The 17,121-nt window shown below is 38.3% G+C and overlaps 1 protein-coding gene across 3 annotated transcripts in view; it reads right to left on the bottom strand.

The window, feature by feature from the left end:
* The window catches only part of SSH2 (slingshot protein phosphatase 2), a 226,641-nt gene that overhangs the window by 156,039 nt on the left and 53,481 nt on the right, over window positions 1–17,121 (bottom strand). For 2 of the 3 annotated variants that reach the window (XM_019739497.3, XM_074320331.2), the window contains exon 2: window positions 10,855–10,935. The exons of the other annotated variant lie outside the window; for it this stretch is intronic. In XM_019739497.3, coding sequence (XP_019595056.3) covers window positions 10,855–10,935 — 81 coding nt within the window. The remainder of the gene's footprint in view (window positions 1–10,854; window positions 10,936–17,121) is intronic. 3 annotated transcript variants of the gene reach the window in all.

Here is a 17,121-nt window from a genome sequence, read left to right as displayed (position 1 = left end):
TTTTGAAAATCTAAAGTATATTAAAAAAAAAATCAAAAACCTTGATTCTGAAACATGAATGAGACACCTGGGACACTCCCAGAGCCTCACGTTCTCACCCTCTGAATGAAACTCATATTGAAGGCCTCGCCTGTGAGTTTCAATTCTCCTTCGTGTGATTTATCTATTTATATATAGTTTTTGTGTAGTTGTAACCTAAGTATATATGCCAATTTTGTTCATTTTTAAACTTGACGTATCAAGCAAGGAATGAATTCCTCTCTTCTTGTGCCACAATTGTACTTAGTATACATATCTACTCCATTACTGCACTTGCCAGACTATATTTCAATAATTTTATTTATATATCGGTCTCTCTAGGCTGTGGGTATTTAAGGAAAAAATCTATCTTTTTCGTCTTTCTTTTAAAATAATATTTGTGGAAGGAATGAACAATGGCTATGAAATTTTGTTCCACACCCTCTTTTAAACTGTTTCAGTATTTTTAAAAAGTAGGTAACACATGCACATAGTACAAAATTCAAAAGGGACAATATGATACACATTACATAGTAAGTCTCCATCTCGCGTCTGCTCCCCCAGCCAACACAAGTTCTCCCTAAAGTCAATCACTGTTTTTAATTTTTATGTATATTACCAGATGGAATCCAGGTATATCTAAGAATCTAAATAAATTCTTTTTTTTCTTTCTTTTTTTGGTCTTGATTTAAAAGTTGTTTTTGTTTTTGTTTCTGATTTTGTTTTATAAAAATGATACGCACACTGCTTTGTATGCTGGTATTTTCTTTTAGCAATAAGAGATAGTTCCATACTGGTTAATATGGAAACACCTTGATGGACATCTATGATACTTCTAATTTTTTGCTATTACAAACAATGTTACAATGACTATACTTGAGTATATGTAATGTCACAAATATAGAAATATTTCTGGAGGATAAATTTCTACTAATGAAATTTCTGGAGCAAATGCTATGGGCATTCATAATTTTGATGGATATTTCCCAATTGTCCTCCATGGAGGTTATTTTAATTTACACCATACCATCAACATACACACAGCAATGCTGCTTCCTCCACACCCCTGCCAACACAACGCAGTAGCAAACTTTTTTGATCTTTGCCGTCTGAGGTAAGAAAGGCATTGGCTAGGTGGATTATTGAATATCTTTTCATATGTTGAAGAGCTATTGGTGTATCTTTTTCTGTGAAAGTCTGTTAGTTCTTTTGCATTGTTCTATTATGTGTCTGATCTTTAAAAAAAAAGTGTAGAACACATTACGTATTGTAGAAATTAGCTCTTTGTCATGTGTTAAAAATCTTTCTCCCGAAGTCTTTTGAGTTTGTTTACAGGATATTTTAATACAAAATTTGGGGCTTTATGTATTCGAATTTATCAATGTTTTCTTTTATGGTTTCTGGATTTTGTGTCATCTTTTTAAAAAGTCTTCCCTACCCCAAGATTATTAAAAAAGTTTCTCCTATATGTCATTCCTTGTAATGTCAGTTTCTTCTACATTTAATTCTCTGATGTAGCTGTAATTTTTTTTGTCATAACAATGAGGTAGAAATACAACTTTATTTTTCCATTATTTACCTTTTTCACTTAACATTTCATATAAAATTTCTCATAGAATTATATAGTTTTCATGTTTTTTATTTTAATGGCTTAATTGAGTTAACATTACCATAGTTTACTTAACCATTCATTATCTCCTATTACTAAACACATTCATTAAATTTTCACTTACATATATTCTTTTTAAACAACTTCTTCAGAGGAAATTTTCAAGAATTAAATTTCTGGGTCAAAGAGTTTGAACATTATTATAACTTTTAATTAAACTGTCAGACTGTCAGGATCTAACCCATTTATAATCTTCATAATACAATAATCAAGTAACGTGTATATATAAATATGGATGAATATTTTCCAAAAAGAAATTTATACAAGTCACTATTCAAATCTAAACAGTTAATTCAGAGTCAAAAAACTTGCCTCACACTTCCACAGAATCTGATCACCCTAGGAATTACTGTTATTTCCTGGGAGGAAAAAGAGTAAGTGGACAAATTCTTCTGGAGCAAAGGGCAATTCAGAGGACTGTTGGAAAATCCTAAGAAAGGAACTTGCCAAACCAAGCACTGCAGTAGAGTCAGAAGAAGACTGCAGCATTTAAACCCAGCCTGTATTTCACTGTTCACCTCTCTCCTTTCCCTTCCCAAGGGCAGAGTTTCCCTTCCTCCCACATTCTTTCCAAGCACCTTGAAGTTCTAGCCACCGTTGCGTACTTCTTCGTCAGCTTTTCCCATGAGCAGTCTTTCACTTGGCTCCTGGATCAGGCCCTTCAAGTTCTTTAAGTAAGGCCAGGAAATAAGACGTTGATCCAAAGTGGAACATCAAACATCCACCCCCAGCCTAGTGTGGTTACAGCGGAGCTTTTCAGCTTCTTTGGAGCTGTGTCTCCCTATCATTTGCTTAATCACATACTATTTGCAACCCTTTTGCTCCCTTCTTCTTGCTGCCTCCTAGGGCTCTTTTTAGAGAAGCATTTCAAGAGGCATCTTTCTTTTGAAATAATTATCTTATTATTATAAATTCTATGATGCCTCTTCTGGAAATGTGGTACAGTGTCATGGTACGAATCTGGTCAGATCAGAGAGGAAAGTCACAAGCCTGGGTAGATTCCAAGCACACACGTGACGGGCAGTGTACATGGGATATACCCTTGGGACTCAGACTTGAACTTCACCCCTTACTAAATTATGTGACACTAAGCAAATCCTTTAACTATTCTCAATTAAAATATCACCATCTTAGAGAGGCAATTCTTGACCATCCTTTATCTAAATGGCTACTCTGACTTGTTATTCTTTATTATTATTTCCCCATTTGTATTTTCCATAGCACTATTACATTTTGTAATTGAATGCTTATTTGTTTTTTATTATGTGTCTTTCCCAAAGGACTGTAAATCTCATAAGGGCAGCATTTGACTTGTTTATCACTGGATACTCATTGCCTAGCATGGTTCCTGCCACAGAGTAAACTCAAATAATTGTAGCATTAAGTGAGCTCAGTTTTCTTCAAAACAGGTATAAATAGGGCCGGCCCAGTGGCTCAGGTGGTTAGAGCTCCATGTGAAGGCTGCCGGTTCGATTCCCACATGGGCCAGTGGGCTCTCAACCACAAGGTTGCCAGTTCAGCTCCTCGAGTCCCACAAGGGATGGTGGGCTCTGCCCCCTGCAACTAAGATTGAACACGGCACCTTAAGCTGAGCTGCCGCTGAGCTCCCGGATGGCTCAGTTGGTTGGAGCGCGTCCTCTCTACCACAAGGTTGCCGGTTGGACTCCTGCAAGGGATGGTGGGCTGTGCCCCCTGCAACTAGCAACGGCAACTGGACCTGGAGCTGAGCTGCGCCCTCCACAACTAAGACTGAAAGGACAACTTGACTTGGAAAAAAGGCCTGGAAGTACACACTGTTCCCCAATAAAGTCCTGTTCCCCTTCCCCAATAAAATCTTTTTAAAAAAACCAGGTATAAATAACACTACTTATATTGGAGATGTAACATGGGATAGTACATGTAAAAACATTTAGTATAGAGCCAGGCACATGGTGAGTGCTCAACAAGTGTTAGCCATTATTTCAGTTATAATTCTAAGGAAGTCGTGCCCTTTGTAACTCAACTTTCCCAATTGTAAAGGGAAAGGAAGATTTACAACCCCTCCCCTACTGCCCAAGCACACTGTGAGATGATGAAAACAAACAAAAAATAATCAAACAAAAGGTATTAAAAGGGACTCAGAAGACAGTATCCACTGAGTTTAAGCACTTGTTAAGTTTATAACTCTCCCATGACATTTGTCCTGATCAGGGCCATCTGTTGCCTTCTGTAGGGTTAGCAGTTCTCATCTAACAGTTCCGAAATCACAGCTGCACCAGGACTTCACCCCACACACTGAGAAAAAAAAGATATCCAGAAGAGCACACTAGGGTTGAGAAAGACTGTGCTTGAATATAACAGTGGCAGCACTCGAGAAATTCATAGAAAGAATGGAGAATTAATCAGGCTATAAAATACCCCAGTGATGTATCCAATTTCCAGCGATAAATACTATCTTACTCACCTCCTGAAACATGAAACCCGGTTGTTATTAAGCCACTTCCTCCTTCCCTACACTTCAAATGACAATGTGTTTTCACAATATTCCAAATTTAGTCTTCAGATGCCCCCACATCTGTAATCTTACAGTTCCACCCTAGGGAATTTCTAAGAACCACGATTTTCAACTCTGGCTAAACAAAGAAGCACCTATGGACCTTTGTAAAGGATAAAGAAGTTGCGCCTCATCTAAGACCTACTGAATGAGAAACGTCCAAAAGTACAATTTGAGTGTCTCTGTTTTTGGAAGGCTCCAGAGATTATTCTGGTGCAAAGCCAGGGCTGAGAATCACTATCCCATGTGCCCCGACCTCCTGGCACCAGGGTGCCAACACCATTCAAGGGCAAAGGCAATCCAGCATCAGGTTAAGAGCTCAGGCAGGAAGTGTCAGGCAGACTTGGCTGTCACGACCAGGCAAGCCTCTGCTTCCTCAGTTTCAAACAAGAAACACTAAAAGTACTTAACTTCAAAGACTTGGATTCAACACTAACTAACTTGTATAAAAATCACTTAGCATGTCTGGAAAATAGTAAGTGCTCAATAAATTGTCTTGCTTATTACCTTCCATTGGGTAAATTAATTCTAAGCTGTAATCTAAAAAAAACAAAAAACCTTTGTACAATTTATTAGCGGAACACTGACGAGCCCTGCCATCTCGTTTCCCTTGCTCTCTTAGAAAATAAGGGGCAAGAACATCTGAGGAGGCCCTGCCTCAGGTTATAGAAGCAAGATAACTCAGCTAGTTGGAGCTTTTATTTGGTTGATTTTGTAAATTAGGCCAAGCTCCCGGTTTCGGCCTGCAGTTATTTCGCTGCATTCTGTATCCTCTTATGCCAGATGTCTCAAAAATGTGTCTCTGGTCAAAAGAAGGACCAGAAGTCAGACCAATACAAATCCAGCGCAGAAAAGCATGGTGTGCCTGAAGCATTATTTTTAGATTCCTTTAGCCAAGGCATTAACTATGTGCAATTTGCAAATTACTGTGCTAGGTAGGCACTGTGGCAAATATAAAGATGCAGAAGAGAAAGTTTCTGGCCTTTCAATAGTCATTTTATGAATTTAAATAATGTGTTTTAGAAGTTGCCACAAGTTAATCACGCCACAAGCCAAATCAAGGATGGGGAAGAAAAGGAGAGCTGGTCAGGATGCCCACTGTCCCCCTCCTTCTCTCCAGAGCTGGACTGTGAACTTAATTGTGTCCACAGACAACAGTGGCATTGTCCTGACTCTGCTGAAGAGATGGTGACACCAGAGAATCCTATGTCTGCCCCTGCTCTCTGCACAGATAATGTGCCAGGCCCTCTAAATATTTTACATAAATTATCTCATTTAATTGTAACGACTCTGTGGGCAAGTACTATTACTATCCCCATTTTACAGATGGGGGAAGTAAGGCTTAGAGAAGTGCAGTCACAAAGCCAGTATGTAGTGGGACTCTGGCCCAGGCTGTTTGGGTTTTGAGCCTGAGCTCTCTAACTGTTTTGCACATGATGCGGAGCCCTGATTCTGGAGGTAAGAGAGGATCCTCTAAAGCGCACAGCCTAACGCCCACATCAAAATCCTACGGCCAAGAAGACAGCATTAGTGGTTAGCTCTGGGGGTGATGACTGGCAGGGTGACAGCGACTGGCAGGGGCAGGTGGAAGGGAATGATAATACTCCATCTCTTGATCTAGGTAAAGGTTACACAATGTCTTGATGTGTGTTTGTGAAAATTCATCAAGGTACACATATAAGTATAAAATAAGTATGTTTTTCTGTGTGTATATTTCATTCCACTAAGAGTTTTATATACAAAGTATAAAAGTTAACTCTTCATCTTTATGCGAGCTCCCAGCAGTGTTAACACGGGAAGAGTAATAACCTCACAGAAAACTCTACCTTTCATTGTCACGAGATTATTGAAAATTTGGATTACGTAATTTCAGTATCTTTCTCCTCTCTTAACAAAAGCCTAGCCAAGGAATAGAAGTTAATTGTGCAACCAAATGCATACAGTCAACTCTTACACATTTTATCAGCTCTTCAAGGAAAGAGATGTTACAAATGTTGGAGATTGAAGCCCTGATTGGGAGGTACAAAAATTAGCATGGCTAGAGTTAAAACAGGGGTTCTCAACCCTTGATTCACCTTAGAAGAATCCTGGGAGCATTTAAAAAAATCCCCCTACCTGGGTCCCACACACATAGATCCTGATTTCACTGGTCGGAGGTGAGACCCTGTTATTAAATTATTTTCAGAGGTCACCATGTGATTCTAAGGTGCAGCCGTCATGAGCACCACTTAGTAAAGGATGACGCTAATTTTAAAACTAGCTTTTACACCCCAAATTACTATAAATCTCATTTTTCCTTCAATAAGTCACTCAAGAGGGTATGATTTTTAAAAAGAAAAGCTGAAAATTATTCTTCATTTGTTATTCTAGGATAAAATAGTCGAGCTATTCTTTCTTATATCTTATTCTTGAACAAAGAAAAAAATAAGTTTAACATCATAGGACATTTCTACTAGTGTAATCATTTGCATCAGACCCCCTTCCAAAGGGGGGGGGGATATTGTTCATGGTGAAGCTATGATTTTGCCACTAGCAACACTTTCATCCCCTTTTCTGACCAGGTGCCATAACCAGCAGAGGCGAGGCAGAAACAATTCAAATAATCCTGAACTCTGGTGGCACAGCTGTTTGCTGTTGGCTAACTGGCTGTTTGAAACTCATAATAGAACCCACATCTCCTTAGCAACAAATTTTCCTTTTTCTTCTTTTTATATTTGTGTGTTGGCCAGTGAAATGGTGTCTCTGCAAGTGAGTCAAAAAAATAAATAAATAAATAAAGCTACACACAGTACAGAGAGCTGAAAGGAAGAAGGTAAACACAAACCCTCAGAAATGACCTATGTACATGCCGTCAGCATACACACCATTACCACCTTCCAGCCAACCAGTTTGTTATCCCCGTGTCTGTAGGTTTACCCACAAGCGTCTTGTTTGTGCTCATACTCTCTAGAGACTTACACAAGTAGATTTGATGATGATAGCAGTTTTCCCTTCCTAAGTTTTACTTTATGAGCTAATAAGTCATTTATTGTTTGTATCCTCCCATACACCATATTCTAAGACTTAAAACATACCAAGAAAAACAGGATGTTTCAGAAAACTCCAGAAGATTCTAGTCCCTTCTATCTTCAATCCACAGGTAGGCTCAACAGTAGGCCTTGACTTAGAATTTATCTTAATACTAAAAACTTTTTTAAATTCTTAAATCCTTCATCTTGAACTTAGTATTAGGTTAAATATTCTCTCTCTCCAAAGCCATTCTCCCACCCCACAAAATGAGTACCTGTGAATCCTCCATAGAGGCTGCTATCTAGAAGGATACTGTTGTATTCTGAGGTACTTGTCCTGCTCTAGAGAATGCAAATCTACAGTTTCAAAATATAAAGGATTCTAAACCAAATAAGTTTTACATTTTAGATTTTGTTTTTGTTTGCTTTTGATTTGATTCTAGATGGGTGGCTTCTTTTCCATCTTTAATAACAAAAGGCGAACATCTCTTCCCTTCACTGGGCTACTGAAACATAAAAGCTGTTCTGACTGCACAGAGGGAAAATGGATTCCCTACAAGGATATAATATCCAAGCAAAGGAGTTAGTAGACCATAAAAAAAGTATAACTACTCATATGTGTCCCTCTTCCTGTTTGATAGGACGGGAGTGGGGTCAGAAGAGCATGGAAAAGCGACAAAGAAATTAGTTATATTCTTAGGAAATAAACTACTATAGCAAGAGTTTTCCTGAACTCCAGGCTGGGGAAGAAATCACCCTACGAAGGTAGTGAATCCGGTTGTTTCAAGCTGAACTCTCACACACACAGTAACGAATCTCAGCCTTTTCTCCTCTAAGGCAGGACAGCAGTAGGGGTGGGGAATGGAGAGGACACTCAGGAGTCTCAGTGGCTGCTGCAGAGACTAGTACCCAACCCGCTCTAGTCACTACCTACGTCGTTCTTATGTAGAGCCAGCGAAATTCCTGCAGCGAGGGCCAGTATCTTCTGTGAACCCCTTCAGCCACGTCATCCTGCTCCGGGGCAGGCAGTCCCCTTCCCATTAGGGAGGCCTCCAGCACGCTGTGTACAGCAGAAGCCACAAGTAGCTGCTCTACCCTTTGTCTGGCTCCCTAGAGGCTGAGTACGACCAAAGAAGGAGCAGAGACCTCGCTACACGCCTCCCCTCTCTTCCGGGAAAGCCCCAAGAAATGGAAGGCAGCCCGTCCTCTTGCAGAGGGCCAGCCCTTCTTTGCCTCCAGCCACACCGCCTTCCTCTCCTCCTCAGAGTCTCCTCTTCACCCCATGTGCTGCCTACGAACGATTTTCTCCTCTCCATTCCATGGCTTTCCATGACTATCCAGAAAACTAATTTGTGGAAGCATAGAGTATACATTCTCCCTGGGTAATTTTTTTTTTTTTTTAATTTCAGCTTTGAGGTATGATTGACAAGTAACAGTGTAAGACATTCAAAGTGAATATTGTGGTGAGTTCTTATGCATGTACATTGTGAAAAGATTCCCCCAGTCTGGTTTATTAACATATCCATTGCCTCACATACTTTTTTGGTTTTTCTGGTGAGAACACTGCTCTTTTAGCAATTATACAATACAGTGTTATCAACTATAGTCACCGTGTTTTACATTAGAGTCTCAGACTTTATTCTTCTTACTGCTGAAAGTTTGTTCTTAGGGTGGATTCTATATTTTATCTCTAACCTCCACAGCTCCAAGCGCAATGATTTGTACATGATTAGTGAATGAATGAATGAATGCATGCATAAGGGAATACTATAGCTAACCATAGTTCATATTTCTGTTACCACAAGACTGACGAGAACGTTCTTCAGTGACTGACTTTATCGTCTAGTCTTCTTCACATCAGTTAAGTTCTACTTCAAATAGTTATCAAGATCCCATGCCACTTACTTTGAAGAAAATTCAAAGTGGGGATTTCAATCTGTTTGCTCTACAAATAATTTTGTTTTCAAGTTTAAGCCTTCAAATTGGGAAGGAGCTCTTCAATCTCCTTTGATGTGAGGGTGGGAATGGGGAACTGAGCAAAGAGAAAAAAGTGTGGGAAATACTCCCTGAGCACACAAAACAGGAGAATCCAATACCTTAAAAAACCCAGCCAAGTACACGTAACCACTTTTGCCTCTTGAAGAGGAAAATAAGACAACAAATCTGACTTAAATGAATGAAAGCTCTGGCAATAAAATAAAGCAATCCAGAGTAATCTGTAAATACATATACCCAACTATTTGTTTCTAAGGGAAAAAAACCTTTAAAATTAGATTTTTTTTTTTTTTTTTTACCACATGTGTCCAACTTCATAAAAATGTTCATGTGGTTTGTCATTCACTGGTCTCTTTAAGACAAAATCAGCCAAAACAATCAGCCAGTCCAAGCCCAGAGGACTCCACTGCAGACCGAACAGAATAAATCTTGCAGGGTACTGCATAAGGAGACTGGTACACATTCCACCAATGCTGCCGCTGCCTGCTGACAACGAGCTCACTGATGGTTGTCAGCTGGGATCTGATGTCAGCGCCATCCCGGCTTACCACACAACACTGGGCAAGGAATATAACCTTTCCACCCTGAGCCTGTCATCTGTAAATAAGGGTGGATAATAAATGAGTGTTCATATGAGTTCATCAGTTAATGTTTTCAAGCACAAGGGAAATGAGCACCACTCCAGCTATTAGTTGGTGAGTCACAGTAACTGACTTCCTGCCATTCCAGACTCCTCATCAATGCTGAATGAAGTGCAGCCAGGTAATCAACATAATAGTTGAATGAGGTCTTACAACAGTGATCACCTTCACTGTGCCATGTGTAAAAAGGCAGTTTACTAGTAGGCAGTCCTATGGTGATACACCTGAGAAGCACGGCTTACTTGGAGACAGGGAGACAGCTTCCGTTGCCGAAACTGCAACGATATTTATGGAGCGCTTCTCTGCACAAGAAACATTCTGAAATTGACAACCTAAACTTTTATCACCAAGGTTTGTAGAACCTAGTATTAGCCACGGGTAGCAAAGGCAGTTATCTTTATGCAAGAGAGATTTCACTTTTTAAAAAGTCAATTTAAGTCACTCTCCAACTTTAGGTAACTGGCAATAATTAAAGCAACCTTGCTGGAAGTCAGGTGAGACAAATAAAATGTATAACATCTCATGTAGTTAGTTCTACATTTGAGATAATCTAGCTGACTCTCCAGTCCAGTAATTATAACACTATTTGGCTTTACATTATCAACAGCTAGAATGTGTAAGGTCTATGTACGTGGGGAAAAAAGGTCCAGCAGCAGCGTCAACACCAAGCAGTTGTCAGAGGGAACAGATACTACTGACCGTGAAAAAAAAAGGGGGGAGACTCACAAAAACAATCATATTCCCCAGTGAAGGAGACTTACTCATTTTTCTCCTTTGATAGATAAGCCTTGAGGGGAGATTACTATGCATACAAATATACCATCCTATTTATACACATACCCAGCCTAAGTCACTTACTTGCCTTCCCAAACTATTGGAGGCCAAATAGATGAAATAACAGGCACTAGCCCTGTTGCATTTAAGAGCCAAATTTACCCAAGAAGTTTTCACTTGAATCACCAAAGGCTGTATAGTCATATACCTACGTACATTGGACTCACTAAAGATTTCTGATTCTTCACACTCACAGCCAAGTAACGCTGCTGATTCACTGTCTTCCACGTGAGAGCTCTGTAATACAAACAAGATCATTTCAGGGATCCAGACAAATGGGGGCCACAAGCATGAGGGAAAAGCCCGCAGAAATCACAGAATCAGTGTTAGCTCACAGGTGAGAAGCTGCAATTCTGATTAGCAATGGCTGTTTTGGAGAAATAAAGCCAACAGGTGATTGGTTAGGTGATTGGAAAGTTGATTATGTTTAATTAGCTGAAGCATTTCTGTGGTTTCCAACTTGGGCAATGGGATGTCCTTTTTCTGTAAAGACAGTGCTACTTACCCTTTATAGTATGTACTCTAGACTCTTCCCAGAATGGGTAGGATTGTGTTCATTTAGCCTCGTAATCAAAGGTACATAACTGATCTGACTGTTTAGAGACAGGCTTTAGAATAGAACACAGGACGTGACTGGGGGCTCTAACCGCTGGCCTGGACTCCTTAGCCTTCTGCTAACAAGTGTGGATAAGAAGAGCCAGAAGACATGCCCTGGTACCTCTGACAGATTCCAGAAAACAATTTAAAACCTTTCTTCCATTCTCCAATCTCTTTTTCAAAATCTGTCTAGGAGACTGATAAGGAAAATGAGACAAAGGAGTGAAACAATTAGCTGGTAACACAAGAGTATTTTTCCCTTATGACAAAAAAGAGAAGAGAAAAAAACTCCAACTCTGACCCACTAAGTTCCATTCAATTGTTTGCTGTTCAGGGAACAGATGCTAGAAACTGAGCTTTCCCTATGTAGAGCTGTATATGCTTATGTCATCAAAATTTCTTACTACCATGTGACCCAGCAATCCCACTTCTGGGTATAAATCCAAAAAGATTGCAATCAGGCTCTCCAAGAAATATCTGCACTCCCACATTCATTGCAGCATTTTTCACAAGAGCCAAGATACGGAAACAACCTAAATGCCCACTGACAGACAAATAGATAATGAAAATGGGGTACATGCACACAGTGGAATAGTATTCAGCTCTAAAACACAACAAAATCCTGCCATACGTGGGAACATGGATGAGCCTGGAGGACATTACGCTAAGTGAAATAAGCCAGTCACAGAAGGACAAATACTGCATGATTCCATTTATCTGGGGTAACCAAAGTAATCCAACTCAGCAGCAGAGAGTAGAATGTGGGCTTGGAGGAAGGAGGAAATGGGAAGTTGTTTAATGGGTATGAAGTTTCAGAAATCTGCTGTACAACATAGTATCTAATGTTGACAATACTCTGTTGTGCATCTAAAATTTTTAAGAGGGTAGATCTCATGTTAAATGTTCTTAGAACAAAACGAACAACAACAACAAAAACCCCCAAAGGGGCACAAGGAAACTTCTAGAGGTGATAGATATGTTTATTACTTTGGTTAGTGATGGTTTCACAGGTGTATGCATATGTCCAAATTCATCAAACTGTATGCTTTAACTACATGCAGCTTTTTTGTATGTCAACTATATCTCAATAAAGTTGTTAAAAAACAAAAACTTCTCACTACCAATGGCTGAAACGTAATCATGTATAACCACTCTGTGGCTATCCTAGTTGACTCCTAGTTTGATTTTTCAAAGCTGAGGCCGTGTTTCAACCTGCAGAATACCTGCAAAGGTTAAGAGTTTGAGTACAAGTAAACTTAAATGAAAGAAAGTAAAGCTTATAGTTACTGCTTCTGGTAATTGCCTTTTACTGGTTTATTTTCTTCTTACTTTTTCCCCTGCTTTTGGTTTTCCTTCTTACAACCATTATTGTTGTCTCATCTTCCATTATTCCTCCCTCTTCTTCTTTTAGAAAAATAAACAAAAACAACGAAGTATTTAAAATTACTTTTTAAATCCTGCAAATGCAAAGTCTATTCCTTACTCCCTCGCGTTTTGATGGGGGTAAAAATGAGAACATTTACTCTCCATTGGTCTTTTTTTAAAATCGGTCTACAAAATACTTGAAGACTTCTAAAAGTCATATTGGAAAAGGTAAAAGCTTAATCAATAACACAATATTTGAAGGAATTAATAAGGTATAAATCAAAGCTGCTTTCAATTCTCCCAAATTCTCATATCACAAAAGATGATAATATAGATAATATTAAGCAGATCAAAAGTGACATGTCACTGACAGTGTATACAAACTGAAAAGACAGAAAAGTACAAGTTAATTACTCCAAATTACATTAAGATTTTACAGTTGTCATTCTTATGCATACTTCAGCATGTTTACACTAGCTGTTTAAAAATGATCTTTCAAGAAGGAGGTCCTGTAATGACACTGAAGCCTCGCAGTTATTTTAAGGCTTTACTGCATATGAATTGAAATTCAATTCATTAATACACAACGTATCAACTTAAGGGTGCTGGTAGCATTACAAATAATTGGTTCATAGAACAAGTATTTACTTGCAACTAACATACTTAGTTCTAAATTAAATTCTCGGAATCCTAATGGATGACAAAAGACATTTCAAGTTCATTCCTCTGCCTTCTGAGGTACTTGGTAATTCCAATTCCTAGTTGTCCTGCATTGTGAACTGCCTCGCGTATGACTATAAAGGACTTATTCCAAGAATGAATAAATATTTAGGAACTCTATTATTAATAATGTAATGTAGCATATTATTGTCAAATGAGAAAAACTATAAGATTATCTAAATAGGTGCTAAAAGGTATTTGATATGTCAAAAATGATCAACTTTATCACAGAGATCTTAACCTAGACAGGAATCAGGAGGAACTATAGGAGGAGCTCTGTACCCCGTGTCCTCCCAAAAGCCCTACAGGAATAACTGTGTTTCTATAACACAGTCGATGGTTGAAACAGCTCTTCCCCTTCACTTCCTTTTCCCCTCTGTAAAAGGGGTTTTTCTGCTTCTACTGGCAGAGTCCGTGCACATGCCTCACCACGTCTGCACGAAAGGGATTGCTATCTTTTCTTTTTCCTGAATATATCCTTCTTGCTGTAGGAGCAAGGAATAAAAGATGCTTCCTTAACTGATTTCCTAGGTGGGTTTTTATATATACCGTGTTTCCCCGAAAATAAGACGTAGCTGGACCATCAGCTCTAATGCGTCTTTTGGAGCAAAAATGAATATAAGACCCGGTCTTATATAACATAATATATAATATCAGACCGGGTCTTATATAACATAATATATTCGGGGAAGCACAGTGGTACTTCTCAGGTTGGTAGGCCCTGTCTCAACCTGGTGTTTGAATTCCACGTTGTGGGAAGTTCTCCAGCGTCTCTTCTAGCATGAGGATAGGAATCATCCCGTTTGTAGTGCAGGTATCAATTTTCTTCTCTTTTTCTTCCTTCTTTCCCTTCTGTCCTACCCTCCTTCCTTCCCTTCCTTCACTTTTAATGTCCTTTTGGCTATTTCAGTAGGAACTTTGAAGAGAATAAAGTCAAACTCATATACTTGCACTGGAAGTACCAAGCCCCAATTTTAACTAAACGGAGTTCATATCCTAGTTCTGTGATGCTGAACACAGTACCTAATCTCTCTGAGCTCAATTTCCTTGTCCATAAAAATGGGCACAACAATAGCATCTATCTAACAGGGCGGTCGGGAAGACTGTATGAGAAGGAATATAAGAAAAGCATTTCATGTGACTGCTACTGATATTGCTACTACTACTGCTGCTGCTGCTAACAACAACAATAAATATTCCTACAGCAATAACATGCTCCTTCCTACATGTAAAAGGTTTACACATTTGGGTTCAATTCTCTTTCAAAGAAACGTGCCATTATAGGGAAATTTTGCTTCTACAAAACTATGAGTGTTTCACTTCTAAATAGAGACAAATTTGTATTCCCTATAGAACCCTGGCAGTGCTGAGCTCACAATGATCCATTCATTATCATTTATTGTACCCCTATGACGTATGAAGCACTTTTTTGGATGCTGAATTAGCTACAGTAAAACTCTAAACCAAAGGGAAAGAAAACTGAACAGGTTCTAAAAATATATATATATATATATATATTTTTTTTTTAATGGATATGCAAACCCCACAAATGTAAGGCTTTGGCTCTGTGGAACTATGTCCCTTTGGAGAAAAATGGGCTAAGGTTGTTGGTTAGAAAACACATCCATATATAACAAGAAGTTTCAAGAACAGTTTCTAAGCAGCAATTATAGTAATAAAATGTTGCAATCTTTATAGGGAATGTATGGTGCAAGGACTAGTGTGCTAAGAAGGATGTTTTGAAGAGTGTTAAAATGTAACTTGTGCAGTTACCTAACAATTTGCAAGCAGAAGTCTTAAGAAAGAATCCCACAAGAGTCAAAACCTATTGTTACTGTTAAGTATCTTTTATTCTATTCTTGTTATAAGCATAGGTTATGTGATTTTAAGAAACATAAAACATTGACTATTACATTTCTTTTGTCTTTCCTTTTTTCCTCCATCTTTTCTCCCCTCAACTATTTTTTTAGGTTCAAACAATAAAATATATGTGTACCCTAAAGCCTGGTGACGACTTTGGGACTAAGAGCTTTTAACCCTTTAAAAACCAAGACAAAGAAGTAGGTCTTATTTATCCTGACACTTAGGTATAACTGCATTGACAAAGAGATTTCATAGCCTAACTGAGAAAACTCTCTCTGCAGTTCCTAACCCCAAGTTACATATTTAAAAACCATTATTTCTTCTTAAAATTATTATTATGTCCCCTTGATTTATTTATTTTACAACTGGAAGTTTGTACCTTTTGACTCCCTTCACCCATTTTGCCCACCCCTGACCCGTGGCAACCATAAATCTGTCTCTGTATCTATGAGTTTGGTAAAAACCATTCTTTCAATATGTAATATATTCATATGGTAAACAAGATTCAGAAGGTATCAAAGCATATTTAATTTTTCCTTCCACCCCTATCCCCCTACCTCCTAGTTCTCTACAATCCCATTCCCAGCAGTAATCACTATGCCAGTTTCTTGAATATCTTTTCAGAGATATTCTGTGTACATGTAAGCATTACATGTGTACATATCCTTTCTCTAAAATATACAATGGAAGCACATTACACCTATTTTTCTGTTACAATCTTTTTAACTTAATATTTTTGTTTTAAAATTTTTACTGTTTTTAAAATTTACTATTTAAAATTTTTTAATTGTGGTAAAATGACATAACATAAAATTTACCATCTTAACCATTTTCAAGTGTAGAGTTCATTAGTGTCAAGTATATTCACACTGTTGTTGACTCAATCTCCATAACTTTCTCATTTTGCAAAATTAAAACTCTATACCTATTAAAAAACTAATTTCCCCCTCCCACAGCCTCTGGCAACCACTATTCTACTTTCTGTTTCTATGAGTTTGATTACTCTAGATACCTCATATAAATGGAATCATATAGTATCTGTCCTTTTGTGACTGGCTTATTTCACTTAGCATAATGTCCTCGAGATTCATCCATGTTGTAGCATCTGTCAGAATTCCCTTCCATTTTAAGGTTGAATAATATTCCGTTGTATGTCTATACTATACTTTGTTCCTCCACTTACCTGTCAATGGACACTTATTTCACTATTTTTTATTTTGCTGTTTTTGAGTGCTGAATAATATTCCATTTGTACAGATGTTCCACAATTCAGTTACTCAGTCTCCTATTAATAGATTCAGGTTACTTGTAATTGTATTCATTTTCTAATTTGCTGTGACAAATAACCACAAACTCAATGGCTTGTACAACACAAATTTATTATCTTACAGTTCTAGGGGCCAGGGGTCCTAAAATCAAAGTGGTAGTAGACTCATGTTCCTTATGGAAACTCTGGGAGAGTGTTATGGGCTAAATTGTACCCCCCCCCCCATTTCTATGTTGAAGTCCTAATTCCTAGAAACCTCATAATGTGCCTCTATCTGGAGATATGGTCTTTAAAGAAGTAATTAAGTTAAAATAAGGCAATTAGGGTGGGTACGAATCCAACGTGACTGGTGCCCTTATAAGAGACGATCAGAACACAGACATGTGTAGAGGAAAGACAATGTAAAGACAGAGGGAGAAGATAGAACATCTACAAGCCAAGGAGCGATGCCTCAGGGGGAAAAAAAAATCAACCCTGCAAACACTCTGACCTTTGACTTCTAGCCTCCAGACATGTGAGAAAGTAAATTTGTTGTTTACACATCTGACAATTAAGTTTGAGAACTTGTTGCAACGATGTTGCTAACCTTTTTTGGTATCAGAGGGATTATT

This window comes from Rhinolophus sinicus, chromosome 12 (genome assembly GCF_057876585.1).
Source record: "Rhinolophus sinicus isolate RSI-liver-muscle chromosome 12, RSI-T2T, whole genome shotgun sequence".
NCBI classification, from domain to species: domain Eukaryota; kingdom Metazoa; phylum Chordata; class Mammalia; order Chiroptera; family Rhinolophidae; genus Rhinolophus; species Rhinolophus sinicus.
This window is presented reverse-complemented; position numbering and strand designations above follow the sequence as displayed.